The following is a 16,693-nucleotide window of genomic DNA, read 5'->3' as shown; positions in this document are numbered from 1 at the left end:
TAAAAAAAATAGAAATAAAATGGTAACAGAAAAGAACAAAAAATATAAAAAGGAAAAAAAGAACTAAAAAAAAAAAGCAAAACTGAAAAAGATAGTAAAAAAAATTCTGACATTTCAAGATCTTCCCTTGAATCAAATCACTGGGGCCCAACGGAGAAAATGTACGAAACTTCCAGTTGTGTGCTTTACCTATGATAATTGGGACTGGAATGAGGTATCAGCAGCATAAGTTCTAAATTAATTTCTCTTTCATTATTTGTATCGCCTTGCATTCTTATGCAATAAAATTTGCATTTTATTGCTACAAAGAATGTACAAAGGCTATGCTCCAAATTAATGTCATTCTATTCCAAGGTGTTTTCTATATATAAAAAAAGAGAATAAATTAGATAATGTAAGGGAAAAGGGGGAATGAGAAAGAAAGAAAGAAAAAAGTCCTTACAATCACAATAAAACAGCAGATAAATGTGTAAGTTTAAAAATAATTACATTTCTATCCATTTCCAATCAGCATGTTGGTTACTCATTTGTTTAAAGATAAGAATTAAGAGAAATAACCTCACAAAAGTAAATAATTCTACTATAAAATTATATATAATTTATAGTATAATTAGATTTTAGCGTTCATTTCATTGTTATTAAGGCTATGGTCATAGGCTATCTATTAAGCATATGCTTATTTTGCATTTTTCCCCCTTGGGGTGGAGAACTACATTCTAATCACGTTAAGTGAAAAAATGTTTGCTCCAAAACTGTGTAGAAAATAGATTAAAAATATATATCATGTCATGTCAAAAGGCAATTGAACTAAAGACCAAGCATAAATTATGCACTCGGCTTAACAAATGTGCTCCAGTGTTTTCATACAAAAATCCAGGAAAGATTGACAGTGTTACCACATATATAAAAAATAAATCAATTGCATAATGGTTCTCAACAAATAATCGTTTGTTGCTCAACCGCTCTTTTTTCTTGCTATCATATCCACCCTTCCAAATCAGATAATAAAAGATTATTTCCACCTGATTAAAGTATTATTGTTTTAGCATAATTATATTAATTGATCATTATTCTTTGTTTGAATGAAAGTTGTAACACTTCATTTTTGGTAAAATAAATTAAAATAATTTTTTATTTAAAAATAAATAAAGTTTTAGAAAATGATGAGGTTTTTTAATTAATAAATAAAGAGAAATAACTTTATTAATTAAAATAATGATTTAAAGAAAAATAGAAAGGATATTTTATTTATTCATTTGATAGGAAATAAAATAAAGTTCTTTTTTATATAAAAAAAATAGAGTAAATAAAAAGACTACAGTATCTTACCTATAAATGTAATAGGTCACTCTTTACATTTACGATACGTCTCTGCGCTCTCTCTTCCTCTCAAATCGGTTTAACCTTCTTTCTTTTCCAAAACCCTCTCTCCTGCATACACTCAAACCTATCTCAGTAAAACAATAATTCTAGACTCGTTAACCGTTGGATCGTCGTGAAACTTGAAAGTGTGGTTCGGAACTTATTTTAGTACACACCCACCGTTGGGATTTTCACGATAATGTTTGTGGTAGAAGAAATATTCTTTACACTGAGTTTTCTCTTTTCTCACATACACCCAAAACATGTCCTAGTAAACCTTTGATCCCAGACTCATCAATTGTTAGATCATTGTGAAATTTGGACGCCAACTTCGGAACCCATTTCCATACATTCTCACTATTGTGATTCACAAAATAATGTTTTTGCATAGATAAATTAGTATCACACGTTGATAGTAAAATAAAGGCTACAATCTTTTTCTCTTCTCTCTAACACTTAGAAACTCTAACAGAGCAAACATAGGAAAAGTTTGAGGAATCTTAGAAAACTGTTAGAGACGCCTCTATCACTACCAGAGTACACACATCAACCCGCTTAGAGGTAAGGAATGAGTTTATCACAATTAGGGATAGAATCAACATGTGTAGGGATCCTCAAGGGATCAAATTGAGATTTATTTTAGGATATTTATTGAATTTTAATTTTTCCTTTATGATTATAAATACGATATTGTTGTATTTGATGAACCAATTGATGTCCTAATACGAATTGGTCGATAAAATTGAGTGCTCTTAGTGTTTTCGTGTTTTTAACCTAAGATTTTGATTCATTGATTTTGATATGATTGTGTGAAATTATTTGAGGGGTTTTACTCCCCATGCTATGAGAAACATTTTTGTATAAATTGTTTGTACTTTGGACAAGATTTTCTAGATTGACATGATAAATTGTTATATTGAGATTATGAAAATTGTGATTAAAATTGTGCCTAAGTGATAAATTGAATATGTGATGAATTGTGAGATAACATTCTGCTTTGAGATCATAACATTGTCATTGGGATAAAGTATAAGTGCAAAGTTGAACATGCGTTGATTTGTGAGATATATGTAAACATGTGATGATGGATTGTGACGTTGTGATATGTTGAAATTGTGGATATGAAATTTGATTGTGAATAAGTGTGTAGTTAACACTTGATGTGGTAATACTTGTGGTGTGACCTGTGAATTATACGATAATCCGACTGGTGTTTACCTTGAGAAAAATGTTTATGTGCAGTGTTAAAGGGAAAATGTAGGATTCCTAGTTAGGAACCTAAAGTGTTAAATTATAGCGCAATGCGTTAAACGTGTTTGAAACACGAGTGTGAAGTTGTGGGTATTGTATAATTCATAAGCAGTGTCAACGTGCAAAAATTGTTTTAGAGGTTGGACCTGAATCAGAAAGGTGAGACCCTAACGGATTCTTCGAAATTTAGGCCTTAGAGGTAAAGACACTCAGTTTGAGTGCTCTTTTAAGCCTACGTTGATCCCATATGGTTGGAGCATTCTTGCAAAACAGAGTGACCTTGATTGGTCACCTTATGATTTTACTTAGTGAGAGTGACTTGACATACCCATTGTGTGGTGTGTCTTGTTATGTACTCCTAAATGCCTCAATGTGGTTTTTCAATGACATGGTATCACATTGTATATAGGCTTGAGTCTTAGTATAATTGTTGCATAAAGCTTACTGATTATCTATTATGAAATCGATGAGTCTTATTACGTCTTGACCCGAATGTGTGATTCATGTGTAATGTGATTGATGATTGAAAATGAATTTTAAATGATAAAGTGGTGAAGTGACGTGGATTGTATTAAGTTGAACTATGTTATAAATACTTCCATAATTTATTTTGATTACGTCTTTGTTTATTTGTGTTTTTTAGAAATGTGATCACTCACTCCCTACGTATTGTTTGTATTTGAATCTTGTGATGATCTCGAACCTTGTGTTCATGGGAACAGATGACTAGGTGGATGACTTTAAAGAACCTTGTGCTAGAAGATGCGGGGACACAATACTCTGATAGGATGTGACATTGAGGATGAATTTTTATTTTAATTGCATGATGTTATTTTATTTTATTTTACTTCACTAAATTAACAAATTTTCATTTGTAAACTTTGGCGACCTTGTTCTAAGCCGGATATGCTTTTAATAAGTTTTATTTGGTAATAGTGAAGTGAATGCGAACCTTTTACTCACGTGAATTTGTTTATATGTATTTTTATATGTTTTATTTATATATATGTCGGGATAGAAGGTGTCACACCAACAATAGCAAGGTCAACTGCAACATTTTTTGATCCCTCTGACATTGCTTTTGAACGGTAATATTTCACTATGGGCAATTTGGTGAAGTAGATTGCATATACGATGATACAAACTAACTCAAAGAATGTGGAGATTGCTAAGAAAAGTACTGCAAAAATAAGAAAATACAGACAAGTTTATAGAATAAATTAATTTCAATATATAAATAAGAAAATATGTAAACCTGTTAATAATTAGACTCAGTCAACTGAGTTGAGCACCAACAACATTGCTTTATATAAATTAATACAATAAGAGTACCAACAACATTACACTGAATAGATCCTATGAAATTAATTTCAATATATAAATAAGAAAATATGTAAACCGACCAATAATTAGATTTAGCCAATTGAGTTTAGCACTAACAACATTACTTTTTCTAAACAGGACCCCATTTCAACCATACATTTAAAATAACAATCACATTTCAGATCATGCTTCTATTGAGAAAACAATCAAGATATTTCAATTTTGAGCATAAAGTTCAAATGACATGTTCATGTTTTTGCCTAATAAATCCCCTACCTAGCATCAAATAACTCTAAAAATTAAAATTACATATTCTATTCATTGTTGTACTTAAAATACTCCCTGTAGACTTTTATCGTTGCAGCATGAGCAAGTATGAGGTGGTGTGTAACCGACTCACAAGTAGAATCACCAGCGATGCAATTAGCAAAACACTTGGAGCATCTATTGGGTGGGGATCCACCACTTGCATAACCTTCGGTGCTTAACACTATCACCAAATTCCTTAAAGCATACTTCTGCATAATTTGCAAAATGTTGCAAAATCAAAGTACCAATTCTTCAGGGAGTGAATAATAAAAATAATTTATTTCATCATCTTAAACCAATCATTAAGTAAAAACCTTTTGATAAGAGTGACACATATTATTAAGATCTTGAAGGGAAATTCATAAGAAAAAAGTAGTGGGTAGCAAAAGAATACCATTTTTGAGGCCTATTGGACTCTTCGGTGTAAAGATCTACAATAAAGTCAAAGCAAATGTTAACAAATCAGGGCAAGTAAATGACCATTGTCAGTAAGAACAAAGGAGAGAATCAAAGCATACCATCCCGACTCATTCTCAGTTAGAAACGTTTTCTTTGAAACACTATTAACTACTCTAGTATTTAGAATTAAAAGTAATAAGAAAATCATCAAATCAGCCTTGACTGTGTTCATTTCTAGGATTTAGGATATAAATAAATGACACCAAAGTTCAAATCTTTTAGTCAAGACCACAATCTATGCATAATATAAAAATTAGGATTAGCACCTGTATAATGTCGTAACCATATATAATATATATGTGTGAGTATGTTAAACATAACAACATGAGTTACAATATAAACCCGCAAAGAATCTGTAGTACATTTCAAACAATTCCAAACTTGAAGTTAACTTAGCAATTTGATAAAGAAGACCAAAATCCTAATTCCCAAATTAAGGTCCAAACTCATTCTAGTCATTATCTATTCAAACACCTTTTCCAACATACAAAGAAGCTACAATTATTCTCTATATTGAGTCAACATCTCAAATGCAAAGTCACAAAGTTGCAATTTTAGGCAACTTACAACAATAACAGCAGTAGCCAAACAGTTTCATCTTTTAGGTTTAGCTCTTGATGACCCCTCAAACCCTAAGGCGTAAAAAAATGAGGAAAATAAAAGGGACTTACCAAAGTTTCAGAAACCTCTTATTATGCTTCGAGAAAGATAACCTATTATTTCTCATTTAAACCCTCAAGCCCAAACCAAAACTGAAAAAAAAATTAGAATGACAAAAAAATAAAATCAACCCAAAGATGAAAAGAGATGTTAAGCACTGAAATCCAATTTCAAACCCTAACTAAAATATAAAAAAAAAGAATAAAGATAAGAAGAGAATCATATCAAAAACAAAAAAATACAACATCAACATAAATATGCTTTATGAACACTTTTAAGTTTAATCCTTAATAATCTAACCTTGAAACCTAAGAGAATAAGTTAATAAACTCAGAAGCACCGAGCGTGGCTGATTATTTTAAGGAGTAATTTTGTGTACTTACTTAGGTAAATATATTCAAACCGCTAAAGTAAGGAACTAGGTGTAGGTCCATTAAAATACAAGTGGCACCTGATTATAAAGCTCGTCCAAAAAAATGCATGTATCCTAGAGGAACCACCGAAGGTTCCAGTCTAGGGGTGGGAATATGTCAGGTTGGTCTACAGGAGCTTACGACCTGACCTACATAAAGCCTGACCTGAACTGGGCTATTTAATTAAAAGATTAGACTCAGGTTTTTTTAAAAGCATATTAAATTAAATAGACCAAGCTTATGCTTATTAAAAAATCTTATAAGTCTGATAGGCCGGCCTATATATATATACTTATATTATTTTTTGGGTATAATTAATTTTATTTTTGAAACTAACAGACTTTGATTACACTGCTCCATAACTTCTATTTCTATAATCAAGTAAGACTTTAATTACAATTTAGGTGTGAGTCATGTGTCCCTTTATATTTTTTATTATTTTTATTGACTTTTGTATTCATGTTAATGTTTCCTTTTCCTTTAACTTTTCTATTATGTTCTTCCTATTTCAAAATATTAAAGATTTAATGTGAAGAAGGCTTTTAAAAAGGTTATTAGGCTAGGCTTCTAAAAAGTCAGACCAAGTCAAAATAAAAGTCTTTGATTGGTTATAGGTCAGGTTCAGGTCTCAAAAATTCATCGTAGGCTAGACTCAGGCCTTTCAAAGCCTGGCCTGGCCTGACCTATTCCCACCCCTAGATTCCACACTCATCTAGTCTTGTTGGCGTCCTTCTAGACAGATATTTTTCATTCTCATTCTCTACTAATAATATTATATAATGTAGTATTAAAGTTTTATAAAATATTTTCAATCATTACCTATAATCTAATCCACCAACAGAATAGTTCAGAATCTTGAACCTTCAAGGCCATCCCCAAAACCCCATTCAACAGTGAAAGAGTATGGGTGTGGACTACTATAAGATTTTGCAGGTTGACAAGAATGCCACTGATGAAGAGTTGAAGAAAGCTTGCTATGAAATGGCACCCTGATAAGAATCCAAGCAATAAGAAAGAGGCTGAGACTAAGTTTAAACAGATATCTGAAGCCTATGAGGTTGGTTTGGTTATTTATTTCTTCCCTCACCCTATAAACTTCCTCTGCTCAATTTCTAATACAAAGAATTTATATTTCTTCTCATTAAGCTAAGACTATGGATTAGTTTTTATGTAGTTTACATGTTTGTAGTACTCTAAATAAGATAATGTTTGTTTTTAATTCCTTAAAAATAAATAATTTCTTCTTACCTTTTTACTTATTAAAATGTGTCAAATGTGTTGGAATTTTCGAATAATTAATGTGGGCTAATATTATAAGATAATTATATTAGTTATTTATCATTAATGAGTTTTATTTTATGTGATAAATTAAGTGAGCCCGTTAGACAACTATGAACTTATGTTACATATAGTTTTTTCCTCCGAGTTATGAAGGTCCTATTAAAGAATAAAGATGTTCCGATCGAGGAAGAACCATGAAGCAACCGGTTACCTACAGATTCAGATTCCGCTGTGTTTGTTGATCAATCATTATGGATCCAGATATTCTTAAAACTCTTCCTGATAATATAAGGTAATGTGTTCTTGGTGGTTATTGGTATTTTATTAAGATCCCTAAAATGCCAACAAAATGTGTTTTTTTTTTCATGTAAATTTTTAGTCTCTCATTTGTGAAAATAAAAAGCATATATAACAAAATTTCATACAGAAGAAATTAAAAAGCAATTGAAGGATTGAAAGCTAACATTGTCTTGTACTAAAAATATATTTGACACCTTTTATACTTATTTGCAAAGTTGCTTTCTCTAATATAGAATCTAAGTTAGTGCATTGGTTTGGTGCAGGTTCTGAGTGATCCCCAGAAGAGAGCAATCTATGATGAGTACGGAGAAGAAGGGCTTAAAGGGCAAGTGCCACCCCCAGATGCTGGTGGACATACATTCTTCCAAACTAGGGATGGCCCAACAACGTTCAGGTTCAATCCAAGAAACGCAAATGACATTTTTGCCGAGTTTTTCGGGTTCTCGAGCCCATTTGGTGGTGGTGGCCGTGGCAGTGGCAGCAATGGAATGAGGGGTGGTTCCTTCGGTGGAATATTTGGTGATGATATATTTAGTTCATTTGGAGAAGGAAGGACCATGAGTCGGCAAGGTACACGCAAAGCACCTCCCATCGAGAAGACATTGCCTTGCACCCTTGAGGAGCTCTATAAGGGGACTACCAAAAAGATGAAGATCTCTAGGGAAATTGTTGATGCCAGCGGGTAAGTCCTCTTCTTTGTTTGCTTTGCCTGCAATTTCAATATTATACTATAAGCTAAATTTCATTAATTATGTTGGTAGATTCTGTTAAAAGTTTTAACCAAAAAGAAAATATGTATTTGACATCCGAAAGTTATTTGACACCTAAAAAGATAAAGAGAAATAAGTGTTATTCACGGGATGTCTACAATAAGTGACTGTTGAAATATCATCACTCAAGTTTTAATAGTTCATGACTTGTTGTTCTAAACCCAAAAGCACATAATAAATATTTAGTTAGAACTATTACATTGATCCATGCACTCAGAGTACGTAAATGACTTGGTATATATCAAATTCATTCATATAATTCATGACTATGGCTGTTGTATATTAAGAAGTTGCTATAGAATTTGATATAGATATAGATATAGAATTTCCTTAAAAAAAAAAGTTGATATAGAAATGAAAAAATTGACCCATCTCTAGTCATATTGATTGTTTTAATACATTATGAATTGTTTATGTTTTGGATTTCTTTTCTTGTTTGCAGGAAAACTTTGCCGGTGGAGGAAATCTTAACCATTGAAATTAAACGTGGGTGGAAAAGGGGGACAAAGATTATGTTCCCTGAGAAAGGAAACGAGCAGTCAAATGTTATTGCTTCGGATCTTGTGTTTGTTATTGACGAGAAACCTCACCCTGTGTTTACCAGAGATGGTAATGATTTGGTTGTGACACAAAAGGTGTCACTTGCGGAAGCTCTAACGGGCTATACTGTCCATCTTTCAACACTCGATGGCAGGGTTCTCAACATTCCCGTAAACAATGTGATTCATCCAACCTATGAAGAGATGGTTCCCAGAGAAGGTATGCCAATTCCAAAAGACCCTTCAAAAAGGGGTAATCTTAGGATCAAATTCCCAGCAAAGTTGACGTCAGAGCAGAAAGTCGGAATTAAGAAACTTCTGCCGTATTGAACTGTATCTTGTGTGTATAGTCTTCCAATTTGCTCTAATTCTTCTCTTTTTCCTCTTTAAATTTAGGTAGCTTTAGTTTGTGTAGTTTGCGTGTAATGGGGCCAAGAGTTGGAGAGGTAATGGTATGCCATTTTGAAAAACGGTTGATATTGATTGTATACTTAAAATTGTGGTAGCATGTGTTGATAGTTAAACTTTGGACGTAATAGCTATGTGATTCTGAAAATGGGTTGACTCCATAATATGCGAAATGTGACGTTAATTTTTGGTCACAGCAAACTACTATGACAGGATTAAAATTACATGTTCCAATTGGTTATTCCCTTTCCTATTTGTCTAATGGATTGAAAAATAACACATTACTAAAAAAAGATATTTCTTCTAAGTTTTCTATAAACATAATTTCTTTCTCGTCAAGCGGTATACTTCTTTAAACTAAACATTTACAAGGAAAACACTGGTTTGAAATTGAATAAGTTAATAATAGTGGCAAAGTAAAAGGCAACTAAGGCTAACGAACAATTTGAACTCCCAGCCTCTAAAATTAAAGGAGCAATAGTCCATGCTTGTATAGCTGTCACGGGATGAGCAGAAGAACATTCTCCATACAGATAATCTGATAGGTAGGCTCATCTGCGATAAAGGAAAAATAGTAGTTGAGCAGAAGAATTGATAAGTTGAACAAACATGTCACAGTTGTTGAATTTGGATTAAGATGATTGAAGTGAATGTAAAATGAGAGGAGCATTGAAAAAGTAAAGTGACAATACCATCCCCGTCATCTACATCATTATAATCATCTTCATCTTCATCGTCATCAAAATCTATATTCTGCAAGATTTTATTTGAGTTAGTTAGGCACTTAAATTTTTAGCTTTTCTTTAAACAGGGAAGCGAAAAAACAAAGCTTAGCAACAGTATGCTTCATAACATAAAACAAAACATACAACCGTAACAAGAGGGAAAACAGTTAAATAACTCTTCAAACTACTAACATCAGACACTGACTGCTAAATTTTTTCATGAATTGACAGGGCATTCCCTTGTGCCACCTCCACCATGTCAAATTAACTAATTAAGCAACTTCAAAAAATCCATTTACTAACAATTTCATTGAATGCTGAAAAAGGTTAATACCACCACCTGTTGTCAAAGGAAGAAAGTGCAATATGTGTGTGCAACATTTAAGCAAATGCCACGTTCAATATAGAATTTATTTCTATAATTTAAAAGAAACCTAACAAATCTCAGAGCAAGAACAAGTTAGACCAAACATCACAATTCTCATCATCTAATTCTCTTTTACTTTCCAAGTTTTATAATTTTCTGTTGTATACTTTTCAACTGGGGGAAGAGCATATCATGTGTAAATTTAGAACAGATGCCATGTTTGACATGGAATCCACTTAAAATTTCAAAGAAACCTAACAAAGCAAAAGATAGACTAAATCCTTGATGTTTCTGTTTTCTTTTCCAAACCTACTCTTTTATCTTTTTCGGTTTTATATTTTGTTTGGGGTCAGAAGGGGCAAAGCAATTGTGGATAGCTAATGAATCATCAGTTGGATCTGCAGGATCTTGCACAATCATAAAGCCCAATTTGCCAAGGTTATTTATGTTAATGAGAGACTTAATTTCTCCTATGAAGAAGAGGGGAAGATCAAGATGATATACTGCTACAGCTAAGAAGCTTGCCTCCACTATCAACTTAAAAATTAAAGGTGTTTTCTGAATATCTATTTTAAAAATTAAAATTTTAAAGGTCATGCTCAACTCTTGACATATTTCAACAAAATGGTTTTAATTTAGACACAGTAAACCATATAAATGCAAGCTTTTCATAGACAAATGCTGGAAGGTTTAGTTTTTACCTTCTTTAACTTCAATTTGAAAATTTTGCTGGGTAAGTTTTTGAGGATAAAATGTATTATTATACATCATAGAGATGAGAGAGAACCATCTTGAGTCCTAGAAAGGCAAAATTAACACATTAAAGTAGAGGTTATAGTGGAACCTGATTATAATCATCATCATTAATATCTTCTTCATCCTCCTCTTGTGCATTTTCATCCTCATCTCCATCTTCTCCATCTTTCTTTTCATTTTCATCATTTTCCTCTTTGCCCTGCATGTGAAAGAATCATCAACATAGAATTTCATTGGAGAAGTGAAGGTTGCCCAACAGTAGAATCTGAAAAGAAATACAATATTCATTTGGACCAAATGCAATCTTACTCCCAAAACTAATTATCTAGTGCTCAACATTCCTTGAAGTTTGCTAATGGAGAGTTGCAGCAATGGTAGTTGTGGTGATGGTGGTAGTAACAATGCAAGGACACTGGGTGTAGTAGTGATAACAAAATTGTCGACAACAGTGGTGGAGGCAATACTAATGGGATTAGCACTGGTGATGACAACAATGATGGCATTGGTGTAGTGGCAAAGGTTGTGGCAGTGTTCGCAATTATGGTGGTAATAAATAGTGGTGATGGTGAAAGCAGCAGAGGAGGTTGTTGAAGTATCAATCTGAGGTTCTAGTAACTTATTACACCTTATTATATGTGTGGGTTAAAGACTGCCTCTTATTAATTTTGGCTTCTTTCAATTACAAATCTTAGGATCCAGATTAAGAATTGAGAATATCTTCAGCTAGTTATAGCTCAATTCCTTGAAAATGTTATTAAGAATTAAAACACTAATTTTAAAATATATACTAAGCCTGAAATTAAAAATTATAGTTTCAATTTCCATTCCATGTGCCACAAAGAACCTAAAGTGCCACTCCATGTGCTATCAAGCATTTATACAATAATATTACAATCTAGAATAGAGTGTTGCATCCATACGTACATATATACTGCTCAGTAAAACAGCATATATGCAATACTTAAGTAATGAGAATTTCATAAATTTCTTTCAAGTATGTGTTTGGTTTGGCGTTACAGAACTGATTCTGGGTCCAGAATTTATTCTGAGTTGAAGTAACTTTTGAGTTGGATTAGAAAATTTATAATAAATTTTACTTCTAACTTAATTCTATAATGAAAATATCAAAACAAAATCAGGTCATTTCAAAATCAATTTTGCAAAATCAATTTTGTCAAGACTCATCCAAACACGCACTAAGCTTATTCTGTGCTAATCTCAAAATGTACTCACAATAGAAATTTAACCAATGCTAATACCACATAAAAGGAGAAAGTTCTTATGAAATGATTAAACCTGACTCTGGGTTCCATTGAAACTTTTTTCTTCTCGACGCACGCTTAGATTCACCTGAAAACACCAAATTAGGTTTAAATCATGTGTTAACGGGAACCTCAAACCCATAATTTTTAAAAAAAAAAAAATGAAACATAATACCTTGAACTAACTCCTGAGGAAAATCTTTGAACATTAAAACTTGTTCGAGAGAGTCACGAGTAAAATCGTTCTTCTTCCTGTCTGAGAATTTAGCAATGTGCATACTTTGCCTCTTCTTAGAGGTTTTGGCCTCAAGAAAATAAGGAAAGGCTTCCCAATAATTTAGAAGGTTATTATTCCAAGCAAGCAACTTTTTTGTATCATTATGAATATCATCAATGTTAACATCAGGCAAAGTAACAGCCTCTGGAAAAAAGATCAAATGGAAGTTGAGAGGCAAATGCAGTAAATCCACCTCCTCTGCTTGACATCTCAGCCTTTTCGGAACACGTTTGGGTCTTTGGAGGTTTTGGGCTTAAGCCCCTTCCATTAATTTAATATTGGTCATTTGGCTTCATAGCCCCGTAGAACACGTCTCTATCTAAAATCATTATTACGGTTAAGAATGTTTTAATTCAGCTTATTTCATATCTAAAAATTAATCAAATTTAAACTTAGATTACTGATTAAGAATCACAAGATTCTAGTACATTTAATTCCTAATTGGAGTATACTCCAATATACTAATAATAATAATATGATTATAAAAAAAAATTATTATAAATCCGTCTCATACGATCTTTTCAGCTCGTGCATCGCATGGAGATATATTATAAAAATAAATATGAATAATTCAACAATTTAAATTGTTATAAAATATGAATAAGTCCTTTTCCTTTTTATCTTGCAGGATAAAAAGTCCTTTTCATAAAAATAAAAAAACAATATTTTCTTAAACTGAATTGATGTATAATGATCAAAGTTTTAAAAAAACAAACGTTTTTACTCACTAAATTTCTTATCTTGAAATTTTGCGCAGTTTCAGATTTAGAATTGTTGATCAGAAAAGGTTGAGGGTGAAGAAAGAGACTAGTGAAAAGCAAGTATGGGGATGGACTACTATGGGATTTTGGAGGTTGACAGGAATGCCTCAGATGAAGAGTTGAAGAGAGCCTACAGAAAGCTTGCAATGAAATGGCACCCTGACAAGAACCCAACCAATAAGAAAGAGGCTGAGATTCAATTCAAACAGATATCTGAATCCTACGAGGTAACATCATGGTCCTTGATTTGTTGTGTTGTGTCGGTGTTAGATCCTATGTTTAATTTGTCTTGGTGGGTTGTGTTTTCCAACTTTCCGTTGCTTTGTCCATTGTGTTGATCCTTCCTTCCTTTCAGTTTCATGGATAAACCTGGACCTTGGTTTTAGCTTCTGCCTTTGGTAGTTAAGCATCAGTCATGGTTTGACTTCATGTTGAGGAAGCTATTGGGAGGCTTGTAATCTATAGAGCCCCAATTCCAGTTCATTTCATTCTATGATAATTTTGCCTTGATTCAATTCTCTTGCCAATATGATTATTGGTTGATTTAGATGGCCGATTGATCATTCAAGTTGTATTTTTCATATTATTATGCATCATCTAGCTTGCAGGGGCTATTACCATAGTTTGTGATCTATGTTTGACTAGATAAATCATAATTTACAAGTTATTTAGAATAGTTTGCTGAGTCGTTTAGTTGATTGCCACTCAGATACACTGGCTTGTTCTACATTCTTCACATGATTGCCTGGTTACAAACTGCACATTTGTTGACATACTGAGTTGTTGTATCCTTATTTTTTGAGGGGCTGTGCGAACTGTGAAATCAATATAGAATGTGACTTGGTATATATTGGTTTGGTTTCATGTAGGTTCTTAGTGATCCCCAGAAGAGAGCAATTTTTGATCGGTATGGAGAAGGTGGCCTTAATGGTGGAATGCAAACACCGGATGAAGGTGTGGCTTCCTTCTTCCGAACTGGGGATGGCCCAACAGCATTTAGGTTCAATCCCAGAAACGCAAACAACATTTTTGCAGAAGTGTTTGGGTGTTCAAGCCCATTTGGTGGAATGGGAAGGGGGTTTGGCTGTGGTGGCAGTGGCAGAGGCAGAGGCATGGGCATGGGGGGTGGATCGTGGGTGTCAAGGTCCTTTGGTGGAATGTTTGGCAATGACATGTTTAGAGAAGGCAGGTCAATGAATCAAGGTCCACGCCGCAAGGCACCTCCCATTGAAAATACATTGCTTTGCAGCCTTGAGGAGCTCTACAAGGGGAGTACCAGAAAGATGAAAATCTCTAGGGAAATTACACATGCAAGCGGGTAAGTGCTCTTTGCCTGGTATTCCAATTTACAATCGTTTGTACTTACAAACCTTCTCTTAACTAAATGTCTTGAACAGAATGAGTTCTGTTGTTGGATTCTTAAAACTAAAATCTTGTTACGTTTCTTTCTTATTTATCTAAGCCAAAAAAATGTGATTGCTACTTTAGATAATTGTTAGTTAGACGTCCTATTTGTTGGATTTCCTTCTTATATATTGTTTCATGGATAATCAGTTGATGCTACAAATTTTAGCAATCTGCTCATTTTTCTCCTCCTCCCCTCCTTTTTCTTTGGGTCAATGAGTTTTCATGGTTGGATAAGGATTGGTTGTACAGACTCATCTGCTACAATCTTGATTTGTTCACTGCATTTGTGCCATTACTCATTGTTGGGTCAGGAGTTGCTACTGATTGAACATTAATTAGGTGAGATCTAGGAATGAAAATAGACTAAGTGAGGTCAGCCCTTGCCAAGCTTGGGTTGACCTGCTTTATAATCTCCGGACTCAAGTCTGGCCAGTTAGCATTTTTTTAGCTTTGGTGCGGCCTGTCTTATTAGTCTGTATAAACTTTAAACGCCTATTTCATAGTAAGTTTTAAATAGGTTGATCTGTCTATCCTTAAACAGATTAATAGGCTTATAACAGAATTCTAAAGAAGATATTTAGAGAAGATATTTTGAGAAAAGGAAAATGTAAGAAAAGGAAAGTCAGTTTCATTAACCACTTGACTTGAGTGTACAGATTGGTATTTATAGACAGGGCTGTTATTAGAACAGCTGTCATAACTAACTAACTAGTCTAGTTACAACTAACTAACTAGTGTAAAGCTACCCTACACTGCAGTTGAATAACTGCAGCTCTCTTACAATACTCTAATAATAGTTTAATAGCTTACAAGTTAAATAGACGTATACTAAACAAGTCAATAAACTTACTAGGTAACAAACATACGAAAACAGATTGCATTTTATAGCCATTACAACCAGCTCAAGTCAGAAACGAAATACTTTAGTTGATAAAATAATGATATAATATTACATGTTAACTATTAAAAATGATATTATTTACAAACAAGTCAGTTCGTCAAGCCTAATAGGTTTTCTTAAAAGTTCACAACTTGACCTACTTAACCAGTGTAGGTGGTCAGTGTTTTTAATTTTTAATTTATCACTCAACTGTTCAAAATGTGCATACCTGACTCCCTCGGCTACCTTTCTTCTGGTTATTGTGTTTACACTTGACTTTACATAGGTGACTTTTCTAGGCTGTTTGAATTATGCAATTCTTTCATATGTTATGTGTGCCTATATAAGCACAGCCACGTAAATTGATATAATTTCTCTCCTCTATATTTATGTTTGCAGGAGAATTTTTCTGGTGGAGGAAATATTAAACATTGAAATCCATCCGGGCTGGAAAAAGGGAACCAAAATCACTTTCCCAGAGAAAGGAAATGAGCAGCCAAATGTCATTGCTGCAGATCTTGTGTTTATTATTGATGAGAAACCTCACAGCGTATTTACAAGAGATGGTTATGATTTGGTTGTTACACAAAAGATATCACTTAAAGAAGCTGAAGCTCTAACAGGCTACACCATCCAACTTACAACTCTAGATGGCAGGGGTCTGAACATCATCATAAACAATGTGACTGATCCAGATTATGAAGAAGTGGTCACAGGGGAAGGTATGCCAATTTCCAAAGATCCTTCAAAGAAGGGTAACCTTAGGATCAAATTCAACATCGAAATCCCAGACATAGTTGGTGCCTGAGTGGAAAGCCAGAATTGAGAAATATCTGGCACTATAAGAGTGTCAACTTTTGCAGAGAATGTATCTAGTAAATAATAGTCTTTGGTTTTGTTCACATTCTTTGCCTCCTTTTTCCTCTTTATTTAGATGAATGTGGCTTGTTTAATTTGTGTATGCGTTAACAATGTCATTCAGGAAAATAACATCCGACATATTAGATCGAGGTGTAATGTTTTTTACTTTACGGGTGACAAAGAGTACTTCAATTGTGTGTGGCATTAGAGTACGTTACTTAGTTAAAGTCTTAACAGCACGTGCAAAATGCGAACAGCTTGTAGTTAGAAGAGTATGCCGCTAATTCCTCTGTTAAGCACCTCCTAAAATGGTTGATGTATA

General features: G+C 33.3%; 2 protein-coding genes, 1 long non-coding RNA gene and 1 pseudogene across 4 annotated transcripts; 2 read left to right on the top strand and 2 right to left on the bottom strand.

The window, feature by feature from the left end:
* Window positions 1-4,150: 4,150 nt before the first annotated feature.
* On the bottom strand, window positions 4,151-6,039 carry LOC112998742 (uncharacterized). The gene is made up of 3 exons (XR_003263788.2): window positions 5,376-6,039; window positions 4,640-4,676; window positions 4,151-4,454 (listed from the first exon to the last, which is right to left on the bottom strand). It is a non-coding gene; the product is annotated as an uncharacterized lncRNA (long non-coding RNA).
* A 641-nt stretch (window positions 6,040-6,680) lies between these two features.
* LOC100778536 (dnaJ homolog subfamily B member 4-like) lies at window positions 6,681-9,239 on the top strand (annotated as a pseudogene).
* Window positions 9,240-9,383: 144 nt separating this feature from the next.
* On the bottom strand, window positions 9,384-12,729 carry LOC100778003 (trigger factor-like). 2 transcript variants are annotated; one of them, XR_001384195.3, is made up of 5 exons: window positions 12,361-12,729; window positions 12,220-12,273; window positions 11,012-11,122; window positions 9,768-9,828; window positions 9,384-9,630 (listed from the first exon to the last, which is right to left on the bottom strand). XR_001384195.3 is itself a non-coding variant. In XM_006594507.4 (4 exons), the coding sequence occupies exons 2-4, from the start codon at window positions 11,126-11,128 to the stop codon at window positions 9,575-9,577; spliced, it is 234 nt and encodes a 77-aa protein (XP_006594570.1). In that variant the 5' UTR covers window positions 11,129-12,273; window positions 12,361-12,729; the 3' UTR covers window positions 9,384-9,574. The 2 variants fall into 2 exon arrangements, 1 of the variants encoding a protein (XP_006594570.1); XM_006594507.4 differs by having other exon boundaries at window positions 11,012-12,273.
* A 450-nt stretch (window positions 12,730-13,179) lies between these two features.
* On the top strand, window positions 13,180-16,513 carry LOC100794650 (dnaJ homolog subfamily B member 4-like). Its single transcript, NM_001255044.1, is given in 3 exon segments — window positions 13,180-13,450; window positions 14,093-14,541; window positions 15,910-16,513. Coding segments are annotated over 3 exon segments (1,023 nt in total). The 5' UTR covers window positions 13,180-13,285; the 3' UTR covers window positions 16,319-16,513.
* Window positions 16,514-16,693: the final 180 nt, after the last annotated feature.

The sequence above is a fragment of the Glycine max genome, chromosome 13 (genome assembly GCF_000004515.6).
Source record: "Glycine max cultivar Williams 82 chromosome 13, Glycine_max_v4.0, whole genome shotgun sequence".
Classification (NCBI taxonomy): Eukaryota; Viridiplantae; Streptophyta; class Magnoliopsida; order Fabales; family Fabaceae; genus Glycine; species Glycine max.
This window is presented reverse-complemented; position numbering and strand designations above follow the sequence as displayed.

Excerpts from the sequence above, each read along its gene's own strand:
- LOC100778003 (XM_006594507.4), bottom strand. The coding sequence starts at position 11,128 with ATGCAGGGCAAAGAGGAAAATGATGAAAATGAAAAGAAAGATGGAGAA. Across the intron at positions 9,829-11,011 it reads ATGATGATGATTATAATCAG|AATATAGATTTTGATGACGA; the intron begins GTTCCACTATAA and ends AAAATCTTGCAG. Across the intron at positions 9,631-9,767 it reads TGATGTAGATGACGGGGATG|ATGAGCCTACCTATCAGATT; the intron begins GTATTGTCACTT and ends CCTTTATCGCAG.